At 38.3% G+C, this 17,163-nt stretch overlaps 1 protein-coding gene across 5 annotated transcripts in view; it reads right to left on the reverse strand.

The window, feature by feature from the left end:
* The window catches only part of RABGAP1L (RAB GTPase activating protein 1 like), a gene marked incomplete at its 5' end in the record, with an annotated part of 171,329 nt that overhangs the window by 37,887 nt on the left and 116,279 nt on the right, over positions 1 to 17,163 (reverse strand). For 4 of the 5 annotated variants that reach the window (XM_081322948.1, XM_081322949.1, XM_081322951.1 and 1 more), the window contains one exon: positions 7,707 to 7,835. In XM_081322948.1, coding sequence (XP_081179074.1) covers positions 7,707 to 7,835 — 129 coding nt within the window. Of the gene's footprint in view, positions 1 to 870; positions 886 to 7,706; positions 7,836 to 17,163 lie in introns of those variants that run through there. The other variant, XM_081322955.1, reaches the window with a different exon arrangement.

Raw genomic sequence — 17,163 nt, forward strand, 5'->3', positions numbered from 1 at the left:
GAAGTTATGCTTTTGAATAATGTGTCCAAAGTAGGATAATTTGAGCCTGGTCATTTGTGCTACAAGTAAAAATACTCGGTTGATTTGTTCAATGATCCACTAGTTAGTTTTCTTGGCTCTCCATAAGTATTCTCAGGAGTCTTCTCAAATACCAAACTTCAAAAGCATTAATACTCTTCCTATCCTGATTCTTCAAAGTCCAACTTTTGCTTCCATAGAGTGTCATAGGGAATATTATGGCTTGCGTAATCTTTATAGGTGCAGAGACACCATAGCATTTGAATTTTTTAAGGCCTACATGGCTGCTTTACCACATGCTAGGATGACGCGTATTTGTGACTGTTCCATTACTGTTGATGGTTGATCCTAAAAGGTAGAAGCTATCTACCACTTTGATATCTTCAGATATCTGATGGTAATCTGTCATTAGTTTCTTTATATTTAATTTTAGTCCCATTTTTTCATTTTGCTCATTGACTTTTATTATTAGAGCTTGAGGATCCTTTGCATTTGAGGCTATCCAGGAATTATCCTCGGCATAAACATGTTATTGATATTTCTTCCTCCGATTTTAAAATCATGCTCATATTCTTCCACTCCACTTTATACAAACTGAATAAAAGGGGAGTACACCGCCTTGTCGTACTCTTTTGCCTGAAGCCAATCTGTTTTACCATATTCTCTCTTACTGTGGCTCTGTATATAAGTGTTTTATGAGATCAGTAAGATGTTTTGACATACCCATGTTTCTGAACACATTTCACATATGATATGGTAACAAAGATCTTTTCTATAATCAATGAAGCATACAGTGATTTTTTTTATATTCTTTGACTTTCTCAATTATCCATCAAGCATCAGTAATAATACCTCAAGTTTCTCGCCTTTTCTAAAGGCATCTTGCACATCTGGGATCTCTTCATGGCTGCAAGAGAGTAAGCAGGCACACAATGGGGAGCATATATTTAAAGGAATGTGCTAGCACTGCCTGTTTGCCTAACACCCTCCAGCCATGTAGGAAGCAAACAAAAGCTCAAGGTATGAAAGTGATTAAAGTCCTATCAGTTACAGGCAACAGCTGTGAGCTGACCAATAAAGGTCACAGAACTGAGCCTGTCAATTTGCAGTTAGCACTTTTTAGGGATTCGTTGTGCTGCAGAGACTGACAGTTCAGCAAGAGATTGCATGTTTAGTCAAACTTTGGTCACAAAATTATTTTTTTCATCACCACTGCAGTTCAGAGCAGTTACTAAACGAAGAATACTGGGGGTGTTCTGGAATAAGATCCTGTTCTCACAAAATTAGAACCAAGCAGAGTAAAACTGAATTAAAACTGGCCTGCTAAAATAAGGGGCAGTGGAAACTTTCCCTCCTACCCAAAAGAAAATAGTTTCAAGCCTCTTGCACTATGCAAGGAAAGAATAAAGGTAAAAGGTAAAGGTTTCCCCGCACATGCGTGCTAGTCGTTTCCGACTCTAGGGGCCGGTGCTCATCTCCGTTTCAAAGCCGAAGAGCCAGCATTTGTCTGAGGACGACTCCGTGGTCATGTGGCCGGCATGACTAGACACCAAAGGCGCACGGAACGCTGTTACCTTCCCACCGTAGTGGTCCCTATTTTTCTACTTGCATTTTTACGTGCTTTCGAACTGCTAGGTTGGCAGAAGCTGGGACGAGTAACAGGCGCTCACTCTGTTACGCAGCACTCGGGATTCGACCCACCAAACTGCCGACCTTCTGATCGACAAGCTCAGCGTCCTAACCCACTGAGCCACTGCGTCCCTTAAGGAAAGAATACAAGACTTTAAATCTTGATTTTACTAGAAACAGGGCTTGTGTTTGATACACAGAAGTTGGAATTCTTTCATGAAAGCTTTGTTATCTTTCTTACAAAAAACGTATTGATCACAGGTTTAGATTTTAGATTAGATTTTATTAGATTTATATACCGCCCTTTCCCGAAGGACTCAGGGCAGTTTACAGGGCCTGCTTGTATTTTATTTATTTATTTATTTATTTTATTACATTTATATCCCGCCCTTCTCCGAAGACTCAGGGCGGCTTACAAGCTTAGCAGTAGCCTTCATTCTATGTATATGCCTGCTTGTTAGGGCTTTCACACACACCCCAAGCGGCATTATTACAAAGTCAGCTTATTGCCCCCAACAATCTGGGTCCTCATTTTACCTACCTCGGAAGGATGGAAGGCTGAGTCAACCTTGAGCCTGTTTCTACTTCTAGTGTATGGTTGAGAAAAGCTTATCAACTGGAAATGTTTACATGATCCTTTGCAACCCATCAAATATTTCTAGGAGTGCAATTTGTTGGTAAAAATTATTGTGCAATGTGGAAAATAAAGTAGCAGCTACTGGCCACATATGCATATTCACAAATGAAGGCAAATATACATGTCCCAGGATAATGATGCAAAATCGAATTTGGGTCAGTCACTGGGACCAGAGATTTACTCTGCCAATGAGATCGGGTCTCCTCATCTGATCGCTCGCTTGTGTTCTTACAATGTGGTGGTTAGCTTCCTCCCTGTCTGTCCTACTGTCACAGGGGCAATCCATGCAGGGGATCCAGTAGATTACACTGGAAGTATCTCCCACCTCCAAGCAATCTTTACAGATCGAGCGTCAGATGAGGAGACCCGAACTCATTGGTATCCTCACATTTAATTTCGCAGCAACTAAGATCATTGGCCACACAGCTACAAAGGTAACCGGGGAAATAACTGAAGGCTGGGTAATTTGCCCCTTCTCAGTATAAACAGGAGTGGGGAATTACCACCAGCTTATCAAATAATGCCGCTTGGGGGTGTGTGAAAGCCCTAATAAGCAGGCATATACATAGAATGAAGGCTACTGCTAAGCTTGTAAGCCGCCCTGAGTCTTTGGAGAAGGGCGGGATATAAATGGAATTAAAATAAAATAAAAAATAAAAATACTTAGGAGCCTAGGGCTTAACAGCCCAAGGAAACAATAGCCAATCACCAGCCATCAATACACCAATCAACCAATAGGAAGGCACCACATAAACACCACTCACAGAACAGCCCAAAGCACATATTCCAGTAGAGAAATTCCCTGAAGATGGGCTCCAGCATGAGCTCAGAAAGCTCAGAAGAGTAAATCTCTGGTCCCGGTGATCGACCAAATTCGATTTTGCATATATCCATATTATTATGAAAAATTCTAATTATGAACCAACTACTTAGTTTCTCTTTCAAAAAAGCCAGGAATTAGAGAACAAGAACAAACCATGGGTTTTCATTAGAACTCTAGTCTATTAGACAGGTAACCAAAAGAAATCCAATTTAGCATTGTAAAATAATAACAGATGCTTCTGCTATTTATTATTGTTTAGCTGTTCCTGTTGACTGGCACAACTAAGAGGGATTGATAAAAAATTATGCATCAGCATGTTGCTTGCTGCCAGAATTCTTCACTATTCCAATCTACCATGATACAGAATTAAAAAATATCTCCTGGAGTACTGAACTACAGATAGGTAATTTAAAATTAATGATTAAATAAGTAATCTGGTCAAAAGGAAGTACAATATATACAGCACTAAAAATATTTTTTACACAAACATCTCACACCACTGAGGCAAGAGCAGAAAGAATTGATACAATGGTTCAATGAAAAATAAATATTTGATCATTATGCAATGTTAGTGAAAGAAATATGATATGTTACTATGTTTTTTGCAATTTAGAACAGCGGTCCCAAACCTTTCCAGCTCAGCGGACTGGCAGCAATGGTGGTGGCAGCAGGTGGAGGTGAAGGTTTCACACATGTGCATGATACTTGTGCAAATGGAGCTTCCCGCACTTGTCCACTGCTTGTGTGGCCCATTTGCCAATGGGCCATGGACCAGTAGTGGTCTGCAAACCAGGGGTTAGGGATGCCTGCCTTAGAAGATCCTAAAATAAGTGCATTTACTATAAGCTGTAAAATGGCCCTTCAGACATTATATTGCTCAAACAAACCATTAAAGCCACAAAAAAACAGATTTGAGAGATTTTTAGAGAGACTAGAGTTGCAGCTGAACAGAGACATTTGTAACAATTATTGACTCTTTCTATATAAACAGAAGAGTAACTAAAGGGTTTAAAGCCAATAGCATTTTAAGAAACAAAGAGATGGCCTTTCATTTCCCATGTTTTTGTCTTCATCAGCAAAGACTGATTGTTATTTTGCCAAACTCTCAAGGAACTAGATCGATGTGCCTTTGAAACAATTTGCCATATTAAAGTTCATGTTTGCTCAAGAAAATTTTTTGGATCATGCCAATTTTTTTGACTAAAATGTTTCTCCACTTTATCATTAAAAGATACCACCACAGTATTACAATATCTCCTGAAAAGTTGCTAAATTTGCTAAATTTGTTACTACTGTACTATATATCTATCTGTTGCTTAGGGACTATCAAAATAGCAGTATTTACACATTTTTCCTGGACCCCTATCTTATTGATTCTGGTTTTTCTTCCATACAAGGGATTTACATATATTCTGAAGATACTGCTTTGCATTTGAACAATTCTTTCATTAATACTTTTCAAATATAACATTCCAACATCTGACTAGAAGAGCTGTGTAAGAACATTACTCAGATGAGTAGAAACACACTACAGTAACCATGAACACCAGAAAAGGAAACAGGCTGCCTATACATCTTACAATAAAATGGATACCCAGACAACTTTATCAAAAAGTGCCTGACTACTTAAACCCACTATAGCACAACCAATCCAAGCTATGAAAAAAATAACATCTCAGAAATAGCAAGCAGATTATTACAACTACCTGGCATCACCATAGCACACAAACCAACTCCCTTTTTATGATCCTGTATTCCAACTAAAGCCCTCCAAAACATCTTAAGTAAACCAAAAGACTCAGCAGCCTGAGAAGAAAAAATGGGAATCCTCTACTACAGGGGTGTCAAACTCAATTTCATTGAGGGCCGCATCAGCATTACGGTTGCCCTCAGGGGGCTGGGTGGGTATGGCCAGGGTGGGCGTGGCCTACTGGGTGGGTGTGGCTAGAGTGTGTATGGCCTACTGGGTGGGCATGGCCAGCTCTACATCGTTCGCATCAAGGGTGCCTATGGGGTCCTGGGCAGGAGTGGGGCAGATCTGAGGGTGTCTGGCAGAAGGAGGGTCTCTGGGCCAGGGCCAAGGCAGTGGGGGCCGTTCCCTCACTGTTTCCAGGATGGCTTTGCGGGCCGCATGAAACCACTTCGCGGGCCGGATCTAGCCCCCGGGCCTTGTGTTTGACATGTCTGCTCTACTATATACAGTGTAAGGCAGGGGTAGGCAACCTCGGCTCTTTTATGACTTATGGACTTCAACTCCCACAATTCCTGAGCCAGCTTGGCTGGCTCAGGAATTCTGGGAGTTGAAGTCCATGAGTCATAAAATAGCCGAGGTTGCCTACCCCTGGTGTAAGGAATGTAACAGCTAATATGTAGGACAGGCAGAGGATTACAGAGCACATCCATTAACACCATCTATCAGTCGGAAGACATGATAAAAGTTGTTTAATTTCACAACTTGTGGACAGAGTCACTGGGAAATTGTGAGCATCCTAGACCAAATTAAATCCAAAAACACTAGGGAGTTCCTGGAAGATTGATATTCAAAGAACTAAACCATATATTCATATCACTCAAAAGAGATGATAAAAAGCTAAGAAGGAAGCAAGGCCAGAACCCTAACCCTAACCCTAACGGCCAACAACTAGACAAGTAGGGATTAACACTAGACAAAAAAAATCAAGCAGCCCAGGCATGCCTGGGTGAGAGATTTAGGTTATTCAATAGATACTGAGAGGTGGAGCGAAATTTGGATTAAGAACATTAAATTAACTTGGTCAATAGCATATAAGGAAAATATATATAAAATGGCATATCATTGGCATTTGCCGCCGGCCAGCTAGCCAAAATGTTCCCGGGAACATCCTCAATTTGTTGGAAATGTGGTGTCAAAGAAGGCACATATTTCCACCAATGGTGGACCTGTCGAGAGGCTATGAAATTTTGGAAGAACATTCAGAAATGGCTAAGTGAGATGTTGGGGTACCATATACAATTGTGTCCTAAGGTATTCTTATTGGGGATAAGACCACAAAATATAAACAGAACTGCGTGGTACCTGTTGCTACATATAACCACTGCTGCAAGATTAGCGTGGGCCCAATATTGGAAGATGGATGTTAGCCCACCCGATCAAATAGTAATACAGAAAATAATGAACTGTGCAGAATCAGATCGGCTCACTATGATGTTGAGGGGACGAGGGGACACAGATTACTATTTATCTTGGAATCAATGGTATAATTGGATGTTAAAAAGACCTTTTAATTGAACTATTCATCCCTTCTTTATGGTTGTTTTCTTATATGTAACGGGACAATATTACTCCTCCTCGCACTGTGATGTAGACCGCTATTGATTTAATGTTTGTTCAGTTTATAAATAAATAAAATATAAAAAAAAATAAAAAAATAAAGCAGAAAACAATATCCAATATCAAAGAACTACTAAGCAGAAAACCAAGCCCCCAACAATACTGGCAGGAAAAATTACTGTATATAAACAGGGATTAAAACCCGCACTCACTAGCACTGTTATTATCTAGTTGAGTTATGAGATGTCTGCAAGCAAACAACCACGCTCAGAAAGCACTAAAGACTCCACATTTCAATCCTGGGTTATATATATGGTGATGCTAGATGGGAAGGTGAAGGATATATGATTTTATTTCTTCTTCTACTTCTTGGTTGACAACAAATATGCAGGTTTTGAGTGGAATTATTTTTTGGCTTATGCTTCCTGTGTCAGGAAAAGTAGTCTGGTTCACATCTGGTCAGAACCAATGCCACTTGTTTTGTACTAAAAAGTTACATTGAGCCACAGTCAGTTTTGCCAGGATTTGCAATGGTATAAAGTATGTATTTGATAAACCCAGAATAAATATTAGAAATGCATAGGAATGCCGGAAGCCAAGAGACATGATTATTAACTTGATAAACCTTTTAGTTAGATAGGCAATTCTGTCAAAGCTTCATCATGGCATATAAAGCAAAGCTTCTGTCAGTTGTGATTCTTAAAGAATACTGTACAAATGGCAAAAGACTCAAGGCTTTACTGTGAATAACCAAACACTGATTTCTCTGGAGGCCATTTTTACCTCCAAGAAAACTTTATACAGAAGAAGAATTGTTCAAGTAATCCTGAAGAAAAAAATATGCTTTCCTCAACATTGCACAAATCAATCAATCTTTAGTACAGTCAAAGACCACTATAAGGAATGTGGGATACAAAACTTAAAAATATACAGTGCATTAAACCCAAAAAATCCTTGCGTCCTGGGTTGAGCACACCCTGAGCATCCTGGACTGAGCACGCCTTATCAAATTAATCTATTCAAGAATTAAAACATTCTGGTGTGGATCTCTGTGTTGAGTACTGTACCTATTTGAATGCGCCCCAGAAAAAAGAACCAGGTTTTCCACACAGCAGTTTATATTATCTAAGCAAACTGGATGGTAAATGATGTTCTGGTGATATTTGGGGGAGGGGTTTAATAAAAACTTAGCAAAGATATCCTTCGTTCAATTACTTATTTCTCACATTGCCTGTCTTTATATTAGCTTTACTTTATGTCAAAAAAAAGTCGAAGATAATCAATTTTACCTTGACATTGCAGGCCTGTTCCATAAGCCTTCTAGCATTTTCTTCAGCTCTGTATCTTTTAGGCAGCTGTACTCTAAAAAACTTTAAAGCCCCTTCAAAATCAGCTTGCAGAAGATCCTCTTTGGAAGTCTACAAAGACATATATTGGAGAACAGGTGTGAACAGTGAATCAAAGTAGCTTTGCTCTATTTCATATGATGTAGCATTTATATAAGCATAAATCCAATCAATGGGATAAGAAGCTAGATAACACTTTTTTCTAAAATCAAGAAAATTAGAGTCAGCATAACGTAACTTTATTACGTTAACTTTATTCTTCTACACTTAAAGAAAATTGCAGGAGGGAAATGTGTCAAGATATGTTCACCATCCTGAGTTATTTGTAAAAATAATGAAGTTGAGAAAAATAAATATTAAAAAGCTAGTAATGTTAAAATCATGCTGATAGCTTTTGTTTCTCAGATCTCTGAACTGTGTAGTATAAGGTTTTGAAAGCTTCAGAAATGACAGAACAATGCAGAAATTGTCTTCATGGTTAACAAAAGTTTGCTATGTATAAAAGTAAGCAATATACCAACAAAAAAACCCGCATTTGTAAACACATAAACCCCAGTTATAGCCAACATACCAAAGTTAATATACAAAACCACACATGAGGGCCAACTTAGAATATGGGTGTGTTGCCACTTTCTTATATTAATGATTAAACAAAATAAATTTGCTCTTGTGATAATTCCTCTTATGAGAGTTAGTACTTTTAGAATAATAAAGCAGAAATTCACCAATGTTCTCACTTCAACATCTATGCAAAAAACCACACTCATCCACATTCCCACAGTATATACATTTTGTGATAAATATTTGTTTGCATATTATTCCGGAAATTAAAATGTGAACTCAATAAATTGTTCTCACACTCTCATTTTCACTATCTTACTGGGTTTAATTGAACCTCAGACCAACTTCCTAAAAGATCTGAAAAAAGTAGAGGCCTCATAGCCTTCCATCTTCTCCTTGTTCCTCAGTGATACACTGCAAATTTGTTTGGTATATTGCAACTGGAATTCTCCTTTACATACATGTGAGAATTATAGTTATTTTGTGTACACATATGATAGCATATATGCCCACAAACATACATTCACCTTACTAAACAGGAAGTTATAAATATATTCAAGTATCCAGGACAGAATTTAGCATACAATGATAAATTTTGGCTTTCCTAATGGAAAGTACAGGTAGTCCTTGACTTATAGCCACAATTGAGCCCAAATTTTGTTGCTAATATGACAGTTATTAAGTGAGTTTTGTTCCATTGCAATAGATGTTAAGTGAATCACAGTCAACTCTGCAACGAACCTGGCTAAAGCCATCTTGCTCATTTTTGGTTGCCACAGGAATGGGGAGTTTTATGCTAAACAATTTTCTGTCCCGTGGGAACCAAGGTCATTTCTGTTCCCTCAGCTGGGGGGGTTGAGCCTAATGTTAGAAAGCCCGCCAAACTGTTCTATTGGGAAACGTAGTTGATTGCATAGTTTCTGAGGTGGGAAGTTTAACTTTGTAATACTGTAACTTTTTGGAGGGAACTTTAGTCTTGGTTTCACTTTTGATCATGCCGATACTTTGCAGCCAATAAACATGTTCTTAGAGAAAAACTCAAGCCTCGGAGTTCTGCTTTAATTGGTTTCATCTATCGGAACCGTGACAAGTTGCTAAGTTAGTAACATGGTTGTTAATTGAATCTGGCTTCCCAGTTGACTTTGCTTGGCAGAAGGTTGCAAAAGATGATCACATGACCTGGAACACTGCAAACGTCATAAATATGAACCAATTGCTAAGCACCTGAATTTTGATCAAGTGACCATGGGGATGCCGTAGCAGTCGTAAGTGTGGAAAAATGGTCATAAGTCATTTTTCAGTGCTGCTGTAACTTGAAACTGTCATTAAATGAACTGTTGTGAGTCAAGGACTACCTGCAAAGGGAAAAACTAACTCATATATTAAATCCTTCAAACTGAATATTGATAAACATAAGGCAGGAATATGGAGGAAATACCATCTTGATATGATGAGAGAACTTGAAATTATAAGAAGATTTGGGTCGGGCAAGCCTCATAACGCAGGAGATACCGTATATTAACAAAACTTTGTGACCAGAATTCTTTCCCTAATACCAACACCTGTTTCAGGTAACATAAATACAGATTCCCCAAACAGACATGATCACCAGATGGACAACAAAAGCATATTGATTTACATAACAGGAAAAAGAGAAAGGAGAACATTTAAGGGACTGCTAATAGGTGGATGAAAAGTTCACACGGGTTACAACCGACCCATTTTAAAAAACACTCCAAATCAGCTAATGTCTCTAGTATCTAAATGATTTAGTCCATTTAACTTATGTAAAAAGAAATCTAAGAAGCTGTAGAAAGAGGAAAGAGACACTGTGAAAATAGAAATGGAAGGAGAGGACTATAAAAAAAATCTTCCAAAATATCAAAGAGCAGCACCTCCAAGTAGCTTCTGAAACAAATTATCATGCTAGTTAACAAAACAAAACAAAAGTGGTGGTGCAATAATTCATTTGGCAAGCGATTTTGCAAATGAGAATACAGTCATACAGAGAGGCTGAAACCAAAGACAATGATCCAGATATCAGGAAAGGCAGAGGGCCATGAAGTTTGATAGGTATAGATGAATAATAGAGATAGAACACGGAGTTGGGAGGGACCTTGGAAGTCATCTAGTCCAACCCCCTACTTAAGCAGGAGACCCTATACCATTTCAGACAAAATGGCTGTCCAGTCTCTTCTTGAAGGCCTCCAGTGTTGAAGGACCCACAACTTCAATAGAAGGCGTTCCACTGTTCTCACTGTTCGGAAGTTGCTCCTTAGTTCTAGGTTGATTCTCTCCTTGAGTAGTTTCCATCCATTGTTCCTTGTCTTGCCTTCAGGTGCTTTGGAAAACAGTTTGACCCCCTCATCTTTGTGGAAGCCTCTCAAATATCAGATAATAGATAATTTTATTTTTGCTTTGTTAATTACAGCAAGACATTTGATTCCGTACATCATGCTAAAATGTGGAATATACTAAAACTAAAGGGTACATCAGATATGAAAGGATGGTTCCCGAGTTCTCTCTGCACAATGCCTATATCTTAACTTGAACACACATTCAAAGGGGAGAGGGACTTGAAAAGCAGGCTTCTACTAGAAATGGGTAAGTGGGCAGAGAAATGAATACCTGAAGCTTGGTCCATTAGTGAGTGTTCCAGGGCCGCTGAAAAGATGAAAGAGCTCTAGAGTTTCAGGGTTCAGGGAGAAGAGAACAAAAAATGGAAGGTTGTGCAGGATTGAAATATTACAGGTAAAAGAGTTCAGTTAGTGGATTGACAAGCACAGAAAAGCTCAGGAAAAGGCAAGAGTAGTCCCACCAGTAAGTTCAGCTGGCATGCTGGCCAGCAAAAGTTGGCAAGGGATCCAGGCAGTTGGCCAGGCACCTTTGCCTGGCAGGATGCCTAGGAAAAAGGAAGCCTAGGAAAAAGGTACAAAGGAAGCTTCTGCCATAAGGTTGGCTGGTAGTGGAACCTTTGAGAAACCACGGAATTTAGGTCAACGGTTGGAGTCAGGACATGAGGAGTGAGGAGAACAGTAACAGTGAGAAACACTGGAGTTTTTTGCCCAGCAATTTGGTTATAAACAGAATGCAATGAACATTAATGGCACCATTACACCAGACCAGAGTGGAAGAAAGAAACTGGATGGGAGTCAAGCTAAGCCTGGCTGGGACAATAGCAACAGGGTGGCTACATCACCTCTATTCAACAGTAACATCAAGCCCCACAGGTGTCAAAGAAGTCCCAAGAAGAACTGAACCCCAGGTGTTGCTACAGCAAGTGGGACTCTGAACAGGGATAAGCATCAAGTAGCTTCAGAAATCCTTCTCCTTAATACCACCTTCTCTCCACATTATATGCTGCAAAGGACATCTCAAAGAGAGAGATAGTCCTGCACCAGACCCCCCAGGAGTGGTAAAGGCTGCTTGCAAAGGAAAGTTAAAGCATAAAATGGGTTAAATGTCTATACTGACTGCCTTGGAAATCAGCCAAGATCAAACCAAGGCTGCTCTAGATTGAGATGATTTGAGTTGAAAGTTCTTTAGAATCTAGCTAAAAGAGCAATTGGAAAGCAAATGTCACTGACAACCAAAATGGTGAAATAGGAAAACACTTATCAACTATCACACACCACAATAAAATATCTGCAAGATTAAATGCCTAATTGTTGCATCTTACGACTCACAGAATAATAGGGTTGAAAGGGATCTTGGAAGTATTCTAGTCTAATCCCCTGCCCATGGCAGGAGATCTTAGATCAGAGATCCCCAACCTTTTGGGCACCAGGGACAGGTTCCACAAGGAGAGGTTTTTTCGCGGACTGGAGGGGATGTGGTTTTGCATGCTGTCTGCATCCTGCGGATGGGGCTTTGCTGGTTTGCACGGACCAGTTTCTGACATGCCACGGACCGGTGCTGTTCCATGGACTGGGGATTGGGGACCCCTGCCTTAGAACATCCCAGACAAATGGTTGTTGATCTTTTCTTGAAAACCTCCAGTGGTGGTGCTGTGCATGGTTTTCCTATTAAGAAAGGAAGGGGAAAGCTTTTTCTACAGTGAACAGATCTGTGCCTTTGAGTTTGTTCCATGCCAGATCCTGTGATCCTATTAGAATGTTCTTTTGAGCAACTTTTACCATGAACAAGAAATTGTTGCGCTGTCTGAAATTGGAAAAATTGAATGGCAAAATTAGAAGACATCATAGATGAAATCAAAACAAGAGATTACAATGCAGATATTTCTTGTACAGAAAGATTTAAAAAGTGAATAAAGAGGAAAAAAGTGACCACCTTACAGCTGATAATGAAGAACTGAGCATTTTTTAGCTCAAAATATTATAAGATAGACAATGTGCTAGAAAAGTAAACACATTATTAATCCTTTAGAAAAGCAGTCACAAATTTAGAAAAGGTCATGACAAGTAAAAATGTGTTATCTTTCATTATCAGGATAGGGAAGCATGGAGAAAAATGAAAAAATGATGATGTCTTCAAAGTATAGATTTTGTGGGTACCACATGCAATAAAAACCTATCAATCTGTCCTGTCCTTAAATATTTTTAAGTCTGTCTTGGATGAAAACTATCAAAACGTCCTAACTCTGAAATAGTGATCAGAAATTCAGATAACTTTTCAATTTCTAATGCAAACTGATGGCAGATTATATAAACTGTTGGAAATTCTGAGAACTAGAAAAAAAACAGTGGATAAAGTAGTTGAACAGGATTAAACAGACTGCTGGAATGTCTGGCTTTAGATAGTTCGTAATCAAACCAAACTGCATTTCAGATATTTTCATCTGGTATGAGGACAGCCATTGTTAAGTCTACAGTAGCAAAAATTCCGAAGGAATCTAGCAGCATCTTTTCAGATTAGCACATTTTATTAAAAGGCATACATTTTTGTGAGCTTCAGCAGATGCGTGAATTGACTAAACTAATATCTCATGAAAATTATTGCTCATGAAAGCTTATGTATTTTAATAAAATATGAAAAAGTGCTACCAGATGGTTTGATCAGTACATGATAGCAGCTGCTTTGCCCCAGACATAAAACAAAATGTGGTTATTTTAAGGCAGAATGGCTGGGGTAGAGTAAGAGTGGGGGGAAAGCTTTCCTTGGTGATGGGTATGTGCGGACTTTATAGTGGCAGTGGCAGCTGAATGGATATGGGGGAGGGGAGGGGAAGGTTGGGATCAAGGAAATTAGAAGTAGTAAGGCCAGGGAGATGTGTCAAATGAGATCCAGCTACAATAGCCGAGGGGAGACAGGGCAGTAGGAAGAAGATGTGATGAGAAGTTCAGGAAGCATAAATATGATATACCACACTAGGAACCTGCTCTTTATTCCTGAGACCACACCTAAGAAATAGGTGTAGAAGGTAATATACGGGTGCTAAGAGAAGAGTGGGAACAAAAGGTGATGAAGAGGTTATATAGTAACAGAGATCATGCAAAAGAAATGGGCAAGTTTGGTGAGTTATCGCAGACTTGTCCAACAATTCTGGTAAATTTCTTGGGGAATCCAGATTTAATTCAGCAATCTGATATGGTTTGGCAAAACTTTAGGAACATAATTAAATTAAATTTTACAAATTTTAAATTTTAGTATGTGTTGATTGTTTAGGGCTATTTGATTTAATCTCATTTTAATTTTTATACATTATGTGTTGTTTATAGTGTTTTAATTGCCCTGTACACCGCCCTGAGTCCTTTCGGAGAGGGGCGGTATATAAATCCAAATAAATAAATAAATAATAGTTTGTTCCAGATTCAAAACAAGAAAAAATATTTTACATTCTGTTCATGCCCCTAGTAATAAAGTTAATAGTATCAGAAAAATTATAAAAGTCAAGTTTTATCTTTGTTTGGTTGCATTGTTTCAAAGTTAAAAGTATTAAGCTAGTTTTAAGTTTCCTTAAAACCCAAAAACCATTTTATGCAATCTATAAAACCTTCTTTGACGGTGTTCTCAAATATGGGATTGCCTAATAGACTTTACATATTACCTAGTAGAACTAATATATAGAACTAATTTGGGAAAGGGGGGGGGGAGGTTCAATAACTTCTGCAAAATTGTAGTAGTTAAAACGCCCAGAAAAATAAATAAATTGCTAAAAAGAAATATATGATAGTAATCACCCAATAATTTATGTAAATTAGAGAAGCAACTCATTTTCTATTTGTATTTAGTTATTTGGTTTATATTCTGCCTTTCGTTCAGGAGCTCAAGGCTCTTTCAGTGCTCTTTCCACCCATCCTCACTGCAACAATCCCGTAAGGTAGAATATCTGGCCCAAAGTTACCCAGTGAGCTTTTAGGCTTGATAGTAGACTAGAATCTGGCCATTTTGCTCCTGATCCAACATTTTAATCATTACACTATACTCGTTTGAGACTAATTGGTTTGTTAATTTATTTCAAATGATTTGGATTTGGTGTGATTAATAAAATTGATAGAAACAAATTTATTTATTTATTTATTTAATTTTATTTATATACCGCCCTTCTCCCGAAGGACTCAGGGCGGTGAACAGGGCAAGCATAAAAAATACAGAGTTACAAAAGTTAAAAAGGATTAAATACATGCCCACTAAGAACAGTAAATACAAATATTAAAATAACAATAAAAAACCCCGCCCATCCCCCATCAGGCCAGGCCGGCTTGTTCAAATAAGAATGTCTTTAGTTCGCGACGGAAGGAGCGAAGATCGGGCGCCATCCAGAGCTCAACCGGTAACTGATTCCATAGCTCCGTGGCGCCCACAGAGAAGGATCTCCCCCTGGGGGCCACCAATCACATTCTCTGATCGGTGGCACCCTGAGGAGGCCCTCTCTGTGGGAAAGCACAGGGCGAAGGGAAGTTGATGCCGGCAGCAGGTGTTCCCTAAGGTACTCCGGACCCATGCCATGTAGGGCCTTAAACACCATTACTAGTATGATAAGATGAGAAAAATTTGAAGAAATACGGCCATGAGAAAATTACATACACTGAAGAGTTATAATAGTAATTGGAGATACACAACAGTAATTGTATGATAGGGGATAAGATACTGAAAAATAAGTGTGAAAAATTGGAAAAAGCAAAACTATGGATAGGGTCTGTTTAAAAAAAAGAAGCAAAAAAATAAAATTATAGTTTTATTGCATAAATTCACACATGTGGCTGCATAACCTTTGGTCCCTCATCTAGAAAACATGACAATGAAAGAATATAGAAAATTTTAAATGCTAAAGACAGAAACTAATAAATAAAAATTATGAATAATGTGACTTTTCAGTAATTATTCATGACAATTAAATAGAATTACTATTTCCAAAGATAGCATACCTTTGCTTTAACTAAGTATGAGATGTTGGTGACAAATTGAAGCAAATAAAAGTCACCCCCAGTATGTTCTATATAGACATCTACCAGAAATAGTGTACCAGATCAAACATTCCTTGATCTCACATCTGGATTTATATGTATACTGTACAGACTTGAATATTGGGCGCTATCTAACAAAATGAAATTCAATTGTGGAAAAAGTAAGGCTCTACATTTAGGCAAGAAAAACCAAATCTACAGGTATAGTATAGGGGATACCTTGCTCAATAGTAGTAACTGTGAGAGGGATCTGAGAGTCCTAGTGGACAATCACTTAAATATGAGCCAGCAGTGTGCTGTGGCTGCCAAAAAAGCCAACACAGTGCTAGGCTCCATTAACAGAGGAATAGAATCAAAATCACATGCAGTGTTAATACCACTTTACAATGCCTTAGTAAGGCCACACTTGGAATACTGCATCCAGTTTTGGTCACCATGATGTAAAAAAATGTTGAGACTCTAGAAAGAGTACAGAGAAGAGCAACAAAGATGATTAGGGGACTGGAATCCTCCAACACTGGAAGTTTTTAAGAAGAGACTGGACAGCCATTTGTCTGAAATGGTATAGGATTTCCTGCCTGAGCAGGGGGTTGCACTATATGATCACCAAGGTCCCTTACATCATCATCATCATCATCATCATTTAAGATTTACAAGGGTGTCAAATTAAAAAAATAAGAACTAGCCATTTCTCTGTTATATCAACAACACATACAATTTATTGAGGGATGCTATAGAAATAAATAGGGATAATAGAAGGATCACCTACAGCTTATGATAGTTGAACTACATACGTATATTGCTTTTCTAGAGGCAGCAGTTATAGCTTAACAGAGTCTTAGCTATTTTAAGGGCAGGTTAATAGAGAAGAAACTCTTCTCTTTATCACTGACTCAGTATTGGAACAGCTACAATCGAGGACTAAAAGGCACTGCATGAAATATATTGCTATGAAACCTGATTTTTTTTAAGACATGATGGATTAAAAATTAGACAGTGACAAATCTTGGAGTCAGACCGATCATGATTTTAATAGAATGTTTTATATTCTGATTTTGGTAATATTTATTCACTATGTTAAAATGTTTTGATGGCATTTTACCAATTTATTAAATAAACTGATGGGCCAGAATAGTCCAAAAAATTGAAATTTTGATGCATCCAAAGAGTTTTAGGAGAAAGTTTGGCTACCTCAAACTTGTATTCTTTGCTTGTCTAATAGGATCTCCATATTCACCACCAGATCAAGCATAAGAATATGCATAAATATTTCAGAATCACAGTTCATTAATAATTATTTAATAAGACATATTGTTATGTTCATGCCAATATCCTTATTTTAGAATTCAGCTCAGACATGATTGTTTCCTTAAGACACCGACAAAATTGTCCTTTGTATCTCTTTAGAAAAGCAGAATAAGAGGATGTTCCTCAGTTTTAATAGCAACAAGTCATACAACATAGGCTGTTGT

Source organism: Vipera berus, assembly GCF_964194415.1.
Source record: "Vipera berus genome assembly, chromosome: 3".
NCBI lineage: Eukaryota > Metazoa > Chordata > Lepidosauria > Squamata > Viperidae > Vipera > Vipera berus.